Genomic DNA, 18,854 nt, shown 5'->3' with positions numbered 1-18,854 from the left:
TAGTGTCCACCTTCTGGTGGAGACATGGCTACTCTGGCTGTTGGCGTGAGCCAAGGAGCGGCAACGATTGGCCCAATCCGCGTGCTAGGTGAGGAACTGGCCCCAAGTCAGAACAGACTGAGTAACAGAAAGCCACTCGTTTGGTATAAGGTAGCCATCGCCACTGATACTAATAGGGAGAGGGTGAAGGGGGCATTTGGGCCATAGTTTCTGACAGCTGAATTGAGTTTTTCTAATTTTTTGAATGGTAGCCAGCGATAGACCATGGGGACTGGAACTGAGTCATCGGTCTCACTTTCCTTTTCATTATCAAGTTCAAGGTCACTATCAGACTGTTCGGCCTCTGAATCAGAGTGTTCATGAGTAGGAGGGGGGTCTTTGCATGTGGACCACAGAGGTGCAGAGGAAGAAGGAAGGCGAGAAGGGGTAGAAGAAGGAGCAGAGGCTGGGGCAGATGGGCATGTCTCGGACCAAGTGACAGGCGGTTGAGGCAGACGAGGACTAGAGGCAGGAGCGGGCTCTCCAGTAGTCTGAGAACAAGTGATAGGAAAAGTCAAGTGGACTGAGGGGCGCTATGAGAGACAGGGATGAGTGTTAGAGGAGGAAGAGCAGAGAGTTGAAAGGTGAGAAAAGCATTCTTGGAGTTGAAGAATCTCGGTCAGTTCCTGGATTTGGGAGATGAGGCGAGTCTTCATGTCTAAGAAAGAAGGTGGAAGGGCAGAGGCGATGTCAGGAGGCAGGGGAGGGGCAGACGACAGTGTTAGGGGAGGCCAATCTTCAGAATGATAACGGGCCGCTTCCTCTTCAAAGGCGGCAGCATCACCAGGGTCGAGCGGTTCGGGAATTGTGAGGAAGGCAGCGGGGACAGAGGGAGAAGAGGTGGGTTTTATGGGCGCAGACGGTTGGCGGAAGACTGGAGTGCAGAGAGGTTTAGAAAGGCCCTTCTCTGCAGCGGAGAAAGGGTCATCATAGGGAGGAGGATGATGACAAGGGGAAGGAACCAGAGAGACCTGTGAGGGGAGAGGTGGATAGAGGGGAGAAGAGGGAGCAGCAGCAGGCAAGGGCGGAATCTGACAGTCCTCCTGTGGCATATCAATGAGAGTAAAGGAAATAGAGGCCTGAGATGGAGAGCGAGAGGCCAGAATGGGAAGGGGGACGGTACCCAGGCCAGGACTGTGAGAGACAGAGTTCTGCAACTGAGAGGAGCTGACGTTTTCCCGAATCGGAATCAGCACCCTCAAGAATGTCTCGGATGAGACCCCAAAATGTAAAGATCGTTGCCGTGACTGCTTTGTCTCCTTCAAGTTTTATTTTTTCATTAAGTTCACAACCAACCTTCTGCCATTTCTTGGGGTGGATAACTAGCCCATCAATCATAAACCAAGGACATGTCTCATCAATAAAGATGAAAAATCTTACCAAGTCCTTTTTTTTTACCCTTATGCCCCTCTCTCTGAGAGCTTCTTTTAAGTCCTTTATAAAGCGGACTTCTTTAGACATGGAATGGCCCATTCTTGAGATGTCTAAGACGGATGACTTACCTAATGACTTGAGCAACCGGGCGAGCAGCATCAGTCATGAACCTGGGTTCCATCGCGATCTTAATCCATCCGGGAGGTGACCCGTGCCTCGAGCTCCACTTCGGGTGCCACCTGACCTGGCCTGCAGGTCACGTTATTCCGGGGAACGAGGAGGGTCACAACCTATGAATAAAGAATGGGCGAGAGAGACGACAAGACTCAAGGAAGCATTGCTTGTCAAGAGCCGTTTACTTAGTGCAGCCAAGCATATTTAAAGCAAAAATCTTGGAGGGGAGGGGAAGAGGAAGGAGGGAGATGGAGGGTTATAAATTCTTCTGGGGTTGAGCTCCGGTGTGACAGGTGAGGAGGGGGTGGATGACAGGTGGAGAGGGGGTGGATTTCTGTGAATGTTCTTTTCCCAGGGCCAAGCTGGATCCTTGTGATTGTCAGGCAGGATGTTAATCTCAGGGTTTACATCCTTGTGATTGTCAGGCAGGACGTTAATCTCCAGGTTCTCAATTAGCTGGGGCAGGATATTTATCTCAGGGCTCTCATGGTTCCCAACACAATAGTAAGGACATGGCAGTGGCTTTAACAAGGTTCTTATCTACAAACAGCTGTAAGTGTTCTCATGCTTTGCTGTAGACATAAAGCATATGTTAGGTCTTTATTTTTAAAATTTCCGCAGTACAGTAAGAAGATGCTTCTGTACTCTCTAGTTACTGAAGTGCTTATCCTGCATAGCCTGCCTTTGTCCTCAGGAGTAGCCCTACAGAGTCACTTGTCCTCCACCACATCCTGGTCACTATCAGCCCTCTGTCTCTTGGAGTTGTGCATCCAACCCTGACTGGTTGTAAGCTGAGAGGCCTCTCAGTTATCTCTCATTGGCCACTTTATAACCGAAGACCACACACCTCTACCTTCTAAATACTTTATTGAGCATAACCACTCAAATAAGCAAGGAAAAAAGCTGATTAAAAACAAGAATCAATAGGAAGTTTCAAAAGTAGTTAAAATTAACTGATTAATTATAGGACTGTGTTCCTGGGATTGTTTGTTTGTGGGAGATTTTGCACTTTCTGTATGTTTTAAATTTAAATTAGTTGCCAAGACTACATAAAGTATAGGCCCATATTTAAAGCTTCAAGTGAAAAATTCAACTTTCTGCTCCCTTTGTGTGTTCCTGCATGGTGTCATCATCTGGACCTGAGTGGAAGGTTCCTCTTTGAGTTCGTTACCTGCTTTTCAAAGTCTTATCCATACTCTGGCTGTGAAGGTAACTCCTCTGTACATGCCAGCTTTCATATGCCAAAGAGCGCTTAGGCAGAGTAAGAATCCTTCATTCATGAGAGATTACATTGTAGTCCCGAAACTGGAATGAAGAAAGTATTTTCAACACCTCAAAGGGAGCCTCCTGAGAATAATACTTCCTTTTTATTTTCACAGAATTACCAGAAGTTACACCAATCTGTAATTCCAATTTCTGAGGGGCAGAAAATAGATGTTACATTGCTTAGTTCATCTTCTGTGTCAAATATTCATAGAAATGATATTGGTACTTGGTTTAATGTTGTAGGTGATGTCTATAAACAATCAATTCCTTGAGAAGGGCCTTGCCTTCTATATTCCCATGCCTACACTTGTCTTTAGTTTCAGGCAACTGAGGCAAATCCCCAGATCCCAAGGTGGAAGGAAAGACCCAACTCCCTAGGATCATTCTCTAACCTACACATGTGAACGCCACCTCTCTCTCTCTCTCTCTCTCTCTCTCTCTCTCTCTCTCTCTCTCTCTCTCTCTCTCTCTCTCTCTCTCCCTCTCTCTCTCTCCCTCTCTCTCTCTCTCTCTGTCTGTCTCTCTCTGTCTCTGTCTCTCTGTCTCTCTCTCTCTCACACACACACACAATAAATGAATAAAGAGTTTTCTGAAAAGCCCATCACCCTATTTTCTTCAGCTTTATAGTTCATATTTCTTTTTAATAACTTGTTTGCACTGAAACACGTATGCTTTTCTTCTTGCCAGGGTGGTTTTTGGCAACTGTAACGGCATTGCAATGGTTGACTACCTCCAGAAAGCAGTACTGCTCAACCTCAGCACCATTGAACTCTACGGCTCAAATGATCCTTATCGGAGAGAACCTCGGTCGCCCCGTAAATCTCGGCAGCCTTCAGGAGGTAAAGAGAAAAGAGCAAAGCTCCCTGAGCTTTAAGTGCTGTGAGCACTCACATCATGTGACCCTCGTGTCTGCAAGTGCCTCACTTAAGCAGCAGCCCATCTGATTTGAACTGAGTGTGAACAGCCACGCCTAGTGAGAGATACAAGTCTAGCTCTTCTTCTTAATAATCTAGGGTTTTATTTAATGTCTGGAGAGAATCAACATAATGCTAGGAATATATTTCCAGTTATTACAGAGTAGAAATAGATTTCAAAGTTTTATTGTTTGGTTTTTGTAAGCCAGTAGTTGAGTTTTAACTATTTAAGTCAAAGTAATGACTCCTTGTGTGAAAGTGTGGCCACAGAGGTGATTACATACCAATTTAAAAAAATCTCTCTAGCATTCTTCAGTGTTGGCAAAGTATCTAGTGTTGATGTTAAAGGTTTTAATGCTGATATCTCTTAGAGCATAGAGTACAAGTATTTCTACCTAGGTATCCTGCTTTAGGATATACAGCAGGTGTTGGGTAAATATTCTCTTTATTTAGGATAAACAAACAGGATATACAGCAAATAACTTTATATGTATGCCATACAGAGTAGACTAATGAGACCTTTAGCAGTAATTGAACTGTGAGCTTAGTTTTCCTGTGGGCCTTCCCAGCTAGACTACAGGTTGAAGAGAACCCTACTTAGGCTTGGCTCACTCCTCCACAGAATCCTGGTGAGCACTGGAACACTGGGGAACTGTCTAAACATTCTCAATGGAATTAAAGTTCTCATTTATCAGGAGCAGTCAGAGGGAAGAATATTTACCCAACATCTGCAAAGCCTGGGCTTGATATACCACACCACAAGTATATACTCATGCCTACACACACACACACACACACACACACACACACACACACACACACACACACACCAAATTCTCTCAGAGATTGTTTAGTTACTCTCAGTACATTTTTTGGCTAATGATGGCTACCAAGTTTGTAATACATGAGAAAAACAAACAAACAAACTGAAAAGATATTAGGTTTTTCTATCATTTTGCTAAATGGTCATCCTTTTCTTTTCTGAGTTTGTTTCTTTGTCTGTGAGTCGGATCATTTTGTCATGTTATCTTCAGCAGCAACTCTGTTCCAGCCATGCCATCTAGTGTCTGTCTTGTTTCTTTCCCTCCCCCTCATCGCTCACTGAGGTATGCTGCTTGGGACTCCTTGCATGTGCGGCCTTTCTAGCTTGTATTCTGAATCTGTGAAAAAACTCCGCTCTTCTGTCATAAGTAAGTCATTTATGTCTTGACACTTTTGTTCTTTGTGAAATCACTGCTGCCTTTTTTGTTTTACTTACTAAAATACTTTATATCTAAGACTAAAATCATTATTTAGATTTCTTTCATAACAGCTATTTAAACAGTATGCCCCAACCCAACTTCTTTATAAAGCAAAGGCAAAAATATTTATTGAAGAATATTGGGGTGGAGAGATATCTCAGCAGCTAAGAGCACTGGCTGCTCAAAGTCTAGCAACTATGCGGTGGCTCACAACCATCGGTAATGGGATCCGATGCCCTCTTCGGTTGAGTCAGAGGACAGCAATAGTGTCCTCATATACATACATAAAATAAATACTCACATACATAAAATAAATAAAATCTTTTAAAAAAAAGAATATTAAAATACTTTCATAACAGTTTTTTTCTAGAGAACAAAAAATTCAGATTTTACAAACTTATAAAAATCTTGCTAGTCTTAAAATTAATTCCCCCCTTATACTTTAGGAAGTTAGTAATGAGATGTCCCAACTTATCTAAGGATAGCAACAAGTTTAGTTATACCATTAAACTTTTTCTTAAAATTTACCGCATTCCTACTTTATTCCATAAATCCAATATATCATTTATATTCTTTTCATTTTTTTAAGGAAGAATTAGACATTAAACTTATGAGAACTATTTGAACTTTTTATTAGTTTAAAATATTCCCCATTGTAATTATGCCTCACGTCATCATTATTTAAGCTTTCTTAATCAAAATTAAAAATTGAGGCCTGGGGATATACATGTCTGTGGTAGAAGAGGCTCTGTCTTATGGAAGGGAGGGGAAACAGGGTTAATTATTTTTAATAATTATTTTTAAAATGGTTCCTATAATATCCTAAGAATATTTGTACCTCTAATCCCAAAAAAGTCACTTATTTTCCATATAAAATTAACTATACAATAATTGGTATTAAAATTCTTTCATTGTATTTTCATTGTAATGTCATTCAATTAGTATTGGGGTGCATGCCCACAATTTTAGAGTATCAGAGACTGAGGCTTGAGGATCTCCTCAAGCTCAAGGTTAACCAGCTGGAACCCTATCTTAAAACTAAAATGGTAGTGAGTCAAGGAGAACACCTGCTTATACCACCAGCTCTCTCATACAGGCACACACAAACACATACATGCACACAACCCACCCCCACAATGTATGTGCACACCATACATGCATGCACCATACATACAAGCACACATGCATGCGCACACAAGTGCACATGCACACATGCATGCACACACACACACCAGCAGTGGGTCTACAGACATATTGCTTGCTGCTTTCTTGCCTTTTTTCTTTCTTTCTCTCAGTTTCTTTTTCTTCTCCTTTTGTAGTGAGTTCTTGATCTGCAGCACAAGTACTATTACACTGTTCTTCAACGTTTTTAATAGGTCAGTTTGAATGGAGAATTGGATTTTCTACCAACAGATATAGCCTATTTTGATTAAGACTCTCAGGCCACTTAGGAATTTGCTTTAAGAGATAAAATACTATCATTTGAAGTTTGAATATGTTAACTATTACATTACAGTTGAATTGCTACTTGAGATAAAACTGTAAAACTGTCACAGGGATGTCAAGTGAATATCTGAGCCCACTTCAGACCTTCAGTTTATTGTGGATTTTTGTCTTTAGTATGAGTCACAGCAAGATTATCACTAACATTAAAATGAACAATATTTCTATAATTAAAGTTATGTGTACATGCTCCCTCTATTTTTAAATGTCTTACTGTTGTGTATTCATCCTGCCCCTTTTGGTGATATGGCATGGTTCATCAAAGCAGTTTATAGCTCTTGTAGGAAAATTAGCATCTGCACCTTTATGGGCTCTCTTTTTTTCATGTGCATGCATGTGTATGTGTGTATGAGGAAGCACGTGTGCAATGCCCACCTGAGGTTGTAGGATAACTTGTGGGAACTCGTTCACTTGCTATACTTTGGGATTCAGAACTGAACCCAGGTCATGAAGCTTGGCAACAAGTGACTTACCTGCTAAGCTCTCTGCCAGCACCCCTTTTAGAATCTTGACTCTGAACCTATTACACTGAACACAACACTTGTTATAATTTCACTTTCTATGGCTTCAGTTACTCACTGTTTACCTGTTCTGAAATACTAAAGGGTAAATTCTAGAAGTAATTCTAAATTATAAATTAAGTACTGCTTTCTTTTGGTATTATGCTGAAATCCCACTGCACAGGACATGAATCATTATGCCATCCTAATATACATGTTCTTGCCCACTAGTCACTAGTAAGCACTAGTCTTGCTTACTGCCTATACTCACAGTGCTGTATGCTTATGGACTGTTGCTTTGGGGAGTTGGGGAACTGTGGCTTCAAAAAATTGGAACTCTGATTTGTCTAGGCTCCAAAGATCCACAGCTTATTAGTGCTGGGATCTCAGATACCTCCCATCTGGCTTCTGCATGGGTCATAGGATCTGAGTTCAGGTTCTCATGCCTGTGAAGCAGGCACTTGACTGACCAAGGCATCTCTCCAGCCCCTGAAATGATACTTTATTATACAGTGTTTCTGAAGTTCTGTAGAACTGATAGTGCATTGAGAATGTAGTGTTGACAAAAACACTGAGAGATTAAAATCCTCAAAGTTACTATTGTTGTAAATACTTGTTACTAAGTATATTTTGCTTGTAAATTATCATTGCCATTTAGAAGTCTTCAGTTGTAGTCCTAACTCAAGGGTGCATGTGTATGAACAAGTATTTTGCCAGGTTGAATACAAACCTAAAATTAATCCTATTGTCTTAAAACTTTAAGTACTTGATTTTTTTAAAATCAGGATCTCTTAAATGATGAGGATTTTTAAAAACACTGATTCTTAGTCAGGAATGAAGATAGATAATACATAATTTAACCTATAAAACACATTTGATAAATGAAATTTGGCACTCAGATTATCTAAATTATAACCATAAAAGTTTTCTTAGCATCCATAGCAGTTATAAGATTGTTATTTTTTTAAATAATAGGAAAGCAGATACTGTTCCCATATACATACGTGGTTGTGACACCTGACTTCTGAAGCTTTAATGTACTGTACAGTTTCTGAACTAATCCAAACTTTCCAATAACCTCCTTCCTATTTTAATGATATGTGTGTGTTCATAAATGTATGTGCATGTGTGCTCATGCATGTACATTTGCATATATGTTTTGTGTATGTAAGTTTGTACATGTGTGTCTGTGTGTACATGTGTATGTGTACCTGTGTGTTTGTATATCTGTATGTCTCTGTGTATGTGTTTCTATTTGTGTGTCTTTGTATGTGTATCTGTGAGTATCTTGTTTGTGTGTCTTGTGTGTGTGTGTGTTTCCATCCATCAATCTATCTAGTCAGTGTTCCTTTCATGAACATGGGAAGGGAAGGTTATTTACTTGAACAAGATCAGTTTACAAAATACTAAACCAATGAGACATATGCCCTGCTCTCTCTCCCTCAGTAACCACTAGCTGCCTATTACTCTGCAAAGAGTAGTGGGGCCTCATGATCCCTTTCCACGCCTCTCATGGGATGTTGATTGGTCCAGTCACGTGAGGTCTTGTGAGTTCATGGGTCCAACAATACCATGCTCAGAAGACAGCAGTTGACAGCACTGGCTCCTAATTTTCAGCTCTATACTCTTTCTGCCCACACTTCTGCATTGCTCTGTTCCCTAAGCCTGAGTGGAATTAGTACAGATGTTCTGTCTAGAGCTGAGCACACAAAGCAAATATTCTTGTGTGACAAGTTTTGAGTCTCTCTCGTAACTATCACCCACTGCAAAAAAGACTCTCTGGAAGGCAGAGAGCATTGATCTGTGAATATAAACATAATTGTTTAGAAGACACTGTGGGGTCTGGTGAGATGGCTCAGGGGTTAGGAGCACTGACTGCTCTTCTAGAAGTCCTGAGTTAAATTCCCAGGAAATACATAATGGCTCACAACCATCTGTAATAGGATCTGATGCCCTCTTCTGGCATGCGGTTGTATACGCAGCAGAGCATTCATAAGTAAATAAAATTTAAGGGAAAAAAAAGATAGTTTGGCACTATATCAAATTAGCAAAGCAACAGTAGTAGATTATACACACACACACACAAGAGCAGGCAGACAATGTATATGCACAGATACACATTCATACATGCACACAGATGCGCATATACACACCTATGTCTATGAATATGCACCGAGACCCACATAAACACAGACATGTGCGTACACACACACACACACACACACACACACACACACACACAGTCACCTCCCTGGCACAGAGTTTTGGAGTCCAAGCATGAATTTCCTCCTATGGCATCATCCTCAATGCCAATTAGAAGTTAGTTTGTGTGGTAACCCCATGAGAGTTGCCACTGTTTCACACCATGCCTGGCAGGTCAGCCCTGTAGCTCAGAAGGGCAGCTGTGTAAGACTCTTGGTGACTTTTCCTTGGAAGCCCACATAGCACTGTCCAGTGCTATACATGCTGGCCAGCAGGGAGGAAGCTCCAATCCTGCTTGGTTTCGGTGCAGCCAAAGCATGTGGTCTTCAACAAAAAAGTCTTACCGTCTAGTTCAGGCAGGCATCTCAGAATAGCATAGCCAGTACTGTTTGGGGTAGGGGTGAGCTTCTGGCACTTTCCAGACCCACAGCTCATAGGGAGGCCTCTCACACATGATGCAGGCATTTTTGTTTAATAGTCTGGCTTCTGGGAGAAAACATCATTCAGCTCTGCAGGGTACCTGCCTTCACATTCTTTATTATAATTACTATTCATTTACGATATAAGAGCTTTCCAGGTGGCTTTTTCATGATCTTGCATTTTAGTTAATCTTTCTTTTTACCTTCTCATAAAATACTTTGTAGTGTTTATTATAATAATTTAGGACAACTTATAGTATGGATCATATTTAATTTGTATAATTCCTATTATTGAAAAAAGTCTTTGTTCTGAGGTTTTAATATCTAATATTATAGTTTTTAAGAAGGATACTGTATAGGATAGATAATGTGAAATATAAATTTAAGAGATACAAAATATTTTCTTAACTATTTTAAAATGTTTAAGTGATATGGTCAAGATTTACTTGAGGAAAACCATTTAGAAATTTAAGTTGAGGATTTTGGGGATTAAAAAAATCACCAAGCTTAAGTGTTTCTTCTTCCTTGCAAAATTTAAAAGAATATGTCATATGCCTGCACGTCCCTGGTGTTTGAAAAATCCTACATCATGTCTGGTATCCTTAAAGAACAACAAAGGACCTCGCTGAAAAACCCCGTTTCTACATCCCTTGTCCAGCGGGTTACAGCTGTATCAGTTGAATATATTTTATTGCCAGAATGTTCCCATTGCAAGCTCCATCATTGTCATAACATGTTAATCTGCCTTCAAGTAGTTCATAATGAAGTGTCCCCTAAAAGTAGGAGGCCGGTTGTATAAACTGCTGTGGGCTCATGTGCTCTTGGTTTGCCTTTCAGCGGGCCTGTGTGATATCACCGAAGGGACTGTCGTCCCAGAAGATCGCTGCAAATCTCCCACTTCCGGTAACCTAGTTTATCTCATTAATAATTATGATTTAAAAAAAAAAACTAAGATGGCATATTGGTATATCTTTTTATCAACACTTAAATTTACATATGAGAAACTCCTCACCTGTCTTAAAGTTTTAACTGCTTTAATAAGTGAGCAGAAACAGCATGTGCTAATTAAAACTTCATCGCTTCTGTCTGTTTAGAGTTGTATGATTGCTCAGCTAGTTCTCTTCCAGTTACAGTATTACGTATATTATTTGCTTCTCATTAAATAGACGTTCTAGTTAGGCTTTTAGATACTTCTAGATCTCTGTCTCTAGATACTACTGGCAATGGTTACTAGAATGGAGTAAATCAGAGTAAGGTTGGGTTTTTTTAGTTGAAAATTCGGTCTTTTGGTAGCTATTAAATCATATCCATTCCAATACTGTGACAGATTTTTTTCCTATTTGCACAATGATAGGAATCAAACACAGGACCTAACCCTAAATGTTATTAAAGGTTTCGATACATGTAACCCCAGGTAAAGAAATGGACTCTTAAGAATATTTAAAGCCTTTTTAGATTTGGGTTTTTTTTTTTTTTTCATTTTGATTGAGGTCATTTGTAGTATATTTACAGGCTTATTAAAGCAGCTCTGTTTATTTTTATTTTCAGTTGAGACTTCACATGGGCCATATATATACTGATATATCTCAGTAGTATTGTTTTTAGTACACGTGAGAGCCCTTGGGAAATAAAAGCTTGAGTTCGGTATTATAAAAGATTGAAGGTTTGCTAATCTTTAGTAAATTTAACTTCATTATTTTAATTAAATTTATTATTTTTTTACCTAGTAATCTTCATTAGCTTTCTCCTATAAAGATTTTTCTTGGCATAAGTAGCACCATGTTTAGGTTTCTGTCTTTTACTAGCCATTCTCTTATATAGGAAAGAATTATAAAGTGAGATGTACTGCCAGTAGTATTTCATATTATTTTCACATTTCAGTTTGCACTTGATTAGCCCTAAACTGGAAGAAACCTTTGTGTTTTCTTTTTATAATTGTTTTCTCTAGTGTTACACAAATTGATCATTTCATCTTTCAAAATTAGAGTACACTAGGGAGGGGGCCATTGGTAAGTGTTTGGCTCTCAGGAGATGTGAGGTTGTTCCACTGAAGCCACACAGAAAAGCCAAAAATAGTGATGTGTTCTTGTAATCCCAACACTGGGGAAGTTAAGACAAGTGGATCCCTGGGGTTTGCCTGCATGGCAAGTTCCAGGACAAGAACCTCTGCCTCAAAACACAAGGTGGACAACACCCGTGGAATGTCACTAGGGTTGTTCTGTGGTCTTCACATGTTATGCACATGCGAGTATATGTGCATAGTCCCATGCAGGCACACACACACACACACACACACACACCAGCACACACATGAACATGTACTCACACACACATGAGCATCCACTCACATAGGCTCTCCACACAGGTGTTTTGTTGTAAACTTCCTATTTTCATTAAACTCCTCAAGCTCAGAGGCACCGAAGTCTCCCCTCTGCTGCCACCAGGAGAGTTTACTGTGGCGCCAAGCACGTTTTCCCTCCCTCGTGTAGGACTGAGCTTTCTAAAGCTAGAGTTAGAACTGTAATGTGTGTTCGTGCTTCCTTCCAAGTGCATTCAGTGTGTTTCTGCTCTTCCGACCAGAACCATCAGCATCAGTATGCTAAGACCTGACAGCAGTGGGCAGTTTGGGCGTGGGACATACCACGCTTAGCTTGTTTACTTACAGTCAGCACAAATAAATTTGTTTACCTTTTCATCCTATGCCAAAACTTAAAATGGCAGATACATGAAACATTTAAGAGTAACACATAGTTTTAAATAAATGCAAAAGGATAGTTGGTTAGTAGGAAAACTCGGTTTAATCTTAACCTTGGCATGACTCTTCCTGTTTCCATTGATTCTAAGTCGTCTCTCCAGTTTGGAATGTGGAGTTAAAGTTGTAACCTCAAGGAAATGGATGATAAGACCTGAGTTTTTACTCTTAAATATAAACCTTGGATTTGGATGGCCTCTGCTTCTGTTCAGATGGTAGAATTCTCCGAGGAATCAAGTCTGTTCCCACGGGAGACCTGGCTTCTAAAACACATACATGTCAGTGTGCAGAACTGACTGACACGTAGAAGTGGGCGCTATGGTGTGTCAGGCTCCCTCCTGCAGCTTGGCCGTGTGTCTGTGTGGTGGTCTTTCTGTCACAGCCTGACTATCTTACTCTTGACATTTATAGTTGCTTTGCCCATATCCATTTTTACTTCCTAATTGAGAAATAAAGGAAAATTTATTATAATTTAGTTTTATTTCTAGCAAATTAAAGTCTAATGATAAAAAAACAGATTGAATTGACTCAAAAAAGTCACTTTTTTCTTATATACTTTTTGAATTTTTAGATAGGCGTGGCTAGCCTGGAAATCACTGTACAAACCAGGTTGGGCTCTGCTTCTTGAGTACCGAAATTAAATGTGACCACACCTTGTTTTGTTTTGTTGTTTTCTTTTTTAAAGTTTTTTCTTTTAATACCATGAAAATAACAAAAATACTTATCTGAAATACTTATAATGAGATAGGATATAAAGAAATAAAATAGTCAAATGGTACATTATAAATTATTAAAAACAATAGTTAATATTTTAAAAATTAGTATTTGTATAAAGGAAAAAATAATATGTATAAAACAGAATTGGAACTTAAAATGAGTTCTCATAAGTACTAAAAAGAGATCATATTTTAAAGTGTAAGTACCCACATGCCTTCTATGTTGACCAAAAATTATGCATGCACACAGAGGAAACTGAGGACCTTTTAAATATTATAAATAATCAATGTGGTCAGCTGCTCAGATAATTATTATAAAAGCTCTCTTCAGAAAACATGCTAGAGGGTTTCTCTTTGCATTTATTTTAAAATAAACCAATGGTCTGTCTGGAGCTGATGTCACTGCTGCCTGCGGCTGGATGCACCAAATAAGCAGAAGCGGTGCCTAAGAGGCTTGGCTTGGCTCAGCTAGCACCCTACAAGTGGGGCGTCCTTTCTGTGATGCATGTTTATAGTTGCGTACACAGAAAATAGGGCTCTGTTAGGCTATTTTAAACTAAAGCTTCGCACATAGCATGGTGTTTATATATGGCCTGAAGAAAATAAGAAATTGTAGATATCTAGTGTTTGTTTAACAATCTGACAGATTCAAATAAACTTAGAAACTTGTCATGTGTGGTCATAGAAATTAAAACAACCAGTAGCAAGCACTTTCAACTATATTGCATGTTTATGTTTAGAGAACACCAAACATTTCTCTTATATTTATATATGAAACTGCTATCCTGATATTAATCTTGATGTGAACTACATAAAATAAAGCTATTATTAATATCCATTTTACCATAAATTTATGAAGCCATTTGGTAGCAGAGATGACAATATTTTTAAATGTGAACGTTTCTGTGGTCATTATAGTCTTTGAGTATGTTGTATTTGTATGAAAACAGCTATACCTATTTCTAATCTGGAACTATTACTGACATCAGTGTTGATTTTATGATAGTTCTATGAGATTTGAGAGAATCTATGGATGTTATTAACAAAAAAGTTATGGATTTTTCAAGGAATAATGTTTGCAAACCTCTGTGTGTGGTTGTATCCTGCCATGTTGCAGGGTTTTTCTGGATGAGAATGTCTCCCTAGCCATAGTAAAGAACATGGTTTTGGGGGCTGCGGGGGTCAAGTTGAAGTTTTTGTGTTTCTACCTAATTCACTAAGGTTAATTACTTTGATTGGAATTCTTTTAAGCATAGAAAAGGAAATCTTTTTATTTACCTCCAGTTCTTTTTTATATATTTGCATCAAGCAGAAAAGCTTCAATCATTTAGCTAATTTGAACTGGTGACATCTCCATGAGATACACACCACAGGTCACAGATGGGTTGTAAAACAGAGTAGAAGTCTGTTGCAGTGGGGAAGATCATGTGTGCATAAATTTAAAAAGTACTACCTAATTAAATGGTGGCCATTGTATCAGAAGGATGCAAAGTATCAAGGGGATAAGGGGAAAGTGATCCCCAATTGGGAAGGCGGTGAGTAATTTAATCTATGAGATATGTTGAACTGTACTTAATAGGTGTCTGAATGTCATATTTCCTTTCTGTGTTCTCTAATTTACAAAGTGCAGTAAGATTTTGCCCAGTTAGTATGCATTAAATAAAAACTATCAGAAATAAATTTTCAAATAGTAGTGTCTGCTATAGAAGATTGTATACTATTGACTGCAGTACTACAACAGTCTCATAATTGAGGTCACCAGTTCTTGGTGGTCACCTGGATTTTAGTCTGTGATTGTTGCTGTGTTCTGTTTGTGACTGACCGTGTGCCCGTTCCTCACGTTGTCTTTATTTGTGTAGGTTCTTCATCGCCACACAATTCAGACGATGAACAAAAAGTGAATAATTTTATAGAAAAGGGTATAGTATCTTTATTTTAAAGTATTTTGTTTTCATTTATACTTAATTTATGTAGTTTACTTTGAATAGATTTTGACATTTTATATTAAAATATTATTTTCAGTGAAGACCCAAAGCAGAAAGTTTTCCAAGATGGTAGCCAGTGATCTAGGTAGGAAATAGAAGTTTTTATTTTGTTTCTAATCATTGCTCCATGCAATGCTAACCCAACACCAGAATATGATCTAGTGCATTGCATCTTTTGTATGTTAATTTGTTATCCCTTTGCTAAATAATAATCTTTGGGCTGTGTCTATTCTAAATGCATTTGGGAAGTAATTCTTACAATCAGTTAAATTGGGTTGTGGCTCTTTCTCTTGACTTACAGAATGAATTATTCTGTTAACTTTTAGTTTTGCTCTGTTTTCAAATAAAGCAGGGTTCAATTTATGCTCTAAATACCAAGCTTATACTCTCTTTTTAAACTGTGAATCAGTTTTCATTTGTAATTATACTTGGATATTTTTCTGCCATTACTCCCATCTCTCCCATATTTCACAGTCCCATTTCAAGGGAATGGTCTTCTAAAGAATGGCATTATCAGTCTGTGATCAATACTGGTATCAGGGTAACTGAGAGTTCCCTGCCAAATACCACCCCCATGCATAAGTAAAAGATGTTTATACTACTCTTGGTGTTTTGTACATATTTTATAATGAATGATCAGTCTAAGATTCTCAAAGTATAAAGCTAAAGAAGAAAATGAATAACCAAACTTGGAAACATAATCAAATAAGAATTTCATAGGTCACAAAAAGTGGAATATTTTGTAAAACTTTGAAAGTCTCGACAAAATAATATTATAGAAAACACAAATGCATACACACACATACACATATGTATATGTGTATATATATATATATGCATATATTCCCTACATTTTTATCACATATTCCTTGTTACTTTTTATTATTTTGGGGGTAGTTGGGTGTATATATTTATATGTCATAATGTTATGGGGAAAGCATTCATATGTGCAGGTGCATGCATGTGCACATACTTGCAAACAAAGGACAACCTGTGTATCATCCCTCAGGTGCCATCTACTTTTGTTTCTTTTGTTTTGCTTTGCTTGGTTTGAGTCATGTTCTCCCACTGACCTGGAGCTCACCAACTAACTGACTAGACTGACTGGCCAGGGAGTCCCAGGCTCTTTCTCTCCCCGCAGTCTCTCGGCTCAGGGATTATAAATGCATAGCACCATGCCCCCTTTTTAAAATAGGAATGGAATTCAAATCCTCATATAGCAAAGCAAGCATTTCTACTGAGTAAGTGACATCACCATCCCTACCACTTACACCTTTAATCTCACTAGGGTCGATGAGTTTCCCTGCAGCTGGAAGAGGTTTTACTCTTCCTCACTTTATATGGTTGAATTTTCAAAAATTGCTACATGAAAACCCTTGTTTTGTGAGCATTGTAAATTGAACCCTGTTTAGTTTTATATTAATGGTAAATGACTGTTCGCCCTGTGGTCATTCTTAAATATAGTGGCTTATTCTTGGGTAAAGGGCTTTTTTCAATTATTTATTCTTTACTGTGGTTTCATAGTAGTAAATCTGTTGGTAATAATAATTAAATCACTTTAATTATGTACTAACTCTTCGCAACTAATTTTTTCCTAGCATATCGTATCTTGTTACCTTCCAGTTCTGTCACCGCTGTTCTTTTCTACAGCAATTTTACTCAGTAACTTTTACAGTTATATTACCTGACCTGAAAGAATTTTCAGAATTACATTTGTTAATGTAGTTTCAATGTGACTTCTGGTCCTATGGCTTTATTTGATTTATTAATGTGTACCTTTCCATGTTTTTTCTCTTTCAAGTAGAGACATAACTTCAGATATTTATGTTCAGGTATTTAAGAAACTTTATGAACAGATTTGCCAGCTGGAGGCCATGTTTGGAAGTATATGGCTTAGATCATGCTCATCTCATCTACATTTTTCACATCATGCCAACTAACACTTATAGGAATGTTTCCTAGAAACTGTGTCGACTTTATTCCTCTTTCCAAAATTATGCTAGTATATGATTCTTCCTGATTATTTTTAACCCGGAACATTTTTCTTATGTCTAGTATCTTTATTGTAGTTTATAAGAATTTTATCAAATGTTTCTTTCTTGATATGACAATTGTTATATAGAAATAAAGGTAACATCTTATGGTTTTCCTTTTTCAAATAGAATCTGCCCTATATTCCATGGAGGAAGGTTTTGTAATTGAAATGTTCCATATTAGATATGTAATTTCTATATGCATCTCTATGTTATAATATCTATTTAGTAATAATTAGCATCAAATATGCTGTTGAAAAACATGAAATGTCAATGAACTGCTTAGCTAGATGAGTGTTTGCTATGCAACACTCTTCATAAAAATATTAAAACTTGGATCTGGAGAGACGGATCAACATCAGTTAAGAACACTTGTAGAGGACCCAGGTTCAGTTCCCAGCACCCACATCCAACATCCCTTTACACCTCCAAAGCTAGTAAGTATGCACATGGTACACATACATATATGCAAGCAAAGCACTAATACACATAGAAATTAAAATATTGTTAAAGCTTAGCTGTAGAAGCCATGGGGACGCCTTCAGCACTGCTAGCACACAGTATTCCTCACCATCCAGTCTGCAGTGCTCAGCCATGCCCTCAGGTGACTATGCAGTGGCCTTGTGGATCAAAAGTTGGAGCACAGCTCGCTGCTGACAAAAGAACTATTCTGTCCCTCAGTTTCAGTCACTGGAGAATGATTGTGACTGGTGCCAGAGATGCTGTGTGGGTCGCTAGAGGAGGTACAGGGTGCCATGCATACTGTAGCATTAGTTTTAAAGTTATTTCTTTGAAGTAATTATTTTCCACACAGTATATTTTGATCATGTTTCCCTTCCCCCAAGCATAGAAAATGAAGGCTGTTTCTCTTGTCATGGCCTTGACAATGCACCAGAGCTAGATGACCCAAGAGCAACTTTCTAGTACAATTATCTATTATGTTTTTTCATAACATTGTACCAGCACTATAATTTTTCTTATTTAATCATCTTAGTAATCTCTTGAACTGTTACTTCTCTATTTTACAGATGAGAGACCTGAGAATAAGTTATATGTTGGCTACATAGCCAAATAATAAAGCAGAATATGAAATACAGTGGTCTAGTTCTACTGTCTGACCTGTGGTATCTCTTAGAACAATTTGGTAAAAGCTATAAAGGGTTTATATACATTTATATGTATATATAAAATATACAATAGGAACATATTATGCAATTCATAAATAATCTGGCTATGGTTGTACTCTGCTGCACAGCAACCTGGGGAAGAAGGGCTCATAATCAAATTCTGTGCATTTTCTTTTATTACAAGGTTTTTTTTAAATAATAATATCATTTAAAATTTTAAGAGAGATTTATTGAAGGGAAAGAGTAAATTCTATCTGAATACCAAATCTTGTCCACCACCTTTGTACCCATTGCCTGAGCATAATATACAGTTCCTAGATGTCTAACTATCTTAAAAATCATACTCAAGAGAATGAACAGGAGCAAACTGAAATACAGTGGCCACTGACCCAAAAGCCCACCTCCTTCTCTTGGCTCCTTATTGGCAGCTAATCCATGAAATGGCTCTCCCAGAGACTTCCTTACTCTTGTGCAAGAAGAGCACAACACCTAAAGAAACAGTAGTGGAATATGATGCAGTAACACCGTGTGCCAAGCAAAGTTACATGCATGTAGTGCACCTGTAGTGTGCTCACCTACTCATGCTGGAGGATAAACTTCATTACTAAA

At 38.4% G+C, this 18,854-nt stretch overlaps 1 protein-coding gene across 3 annotated transcripts in view; it reads left to right on the top strand.

Moving 5' to 3' along the window:
• Positions 1-18,854, top strand: part of Stxbp5 (syntaxin binding protein 5) — a 152,925-nt gene that overhangs the window by 111,453 nt on the left and 22,618 nt on the right. The window contains exons 18-21 of one of the 3 annotated variants that reach the window (XM_031380368.1): positions 3,541-3,692; positions 10,470-10,535; positions 14,960-15,019; positions 15,123-15,170. In XM_031380368.1, coding sequence (XP_031236228.1) covers positions 3,541-3,692; positions 10,470-10,535; positions 14,960-15,019; positions 15,123-15,170 — 326 coding nt within the window. The remainder of the gene's footprint in view (positions 1-3,540; positions 3,693-10,469; positions 10,536-14,959; positions 15,020-15,122; positions 15,171-18,854) is intronic. The other 2 variants (XM_031380369.1, XM_031380371.1) reach the window with 2 other exon arrangements.

Source organism: Mastomys coucha, unplaced genomic scaffold, assembly GCF_008632895.1.
Source record: "Mastomys coucha isolate ucsf_1 unplaced genomic scaffold, UCSF_Mcou_1 pScaffold2, whole genome shotgun sequence".
Lineage (NCBI taxonomy): Eukaryota > Metazoa > Chordata > Mammalia > Rodentia > Muridae > Mastomys > Mastomys coucha.
This window is presented reverse-complemented; position numbering and strand designations above follow the sequence as displayed.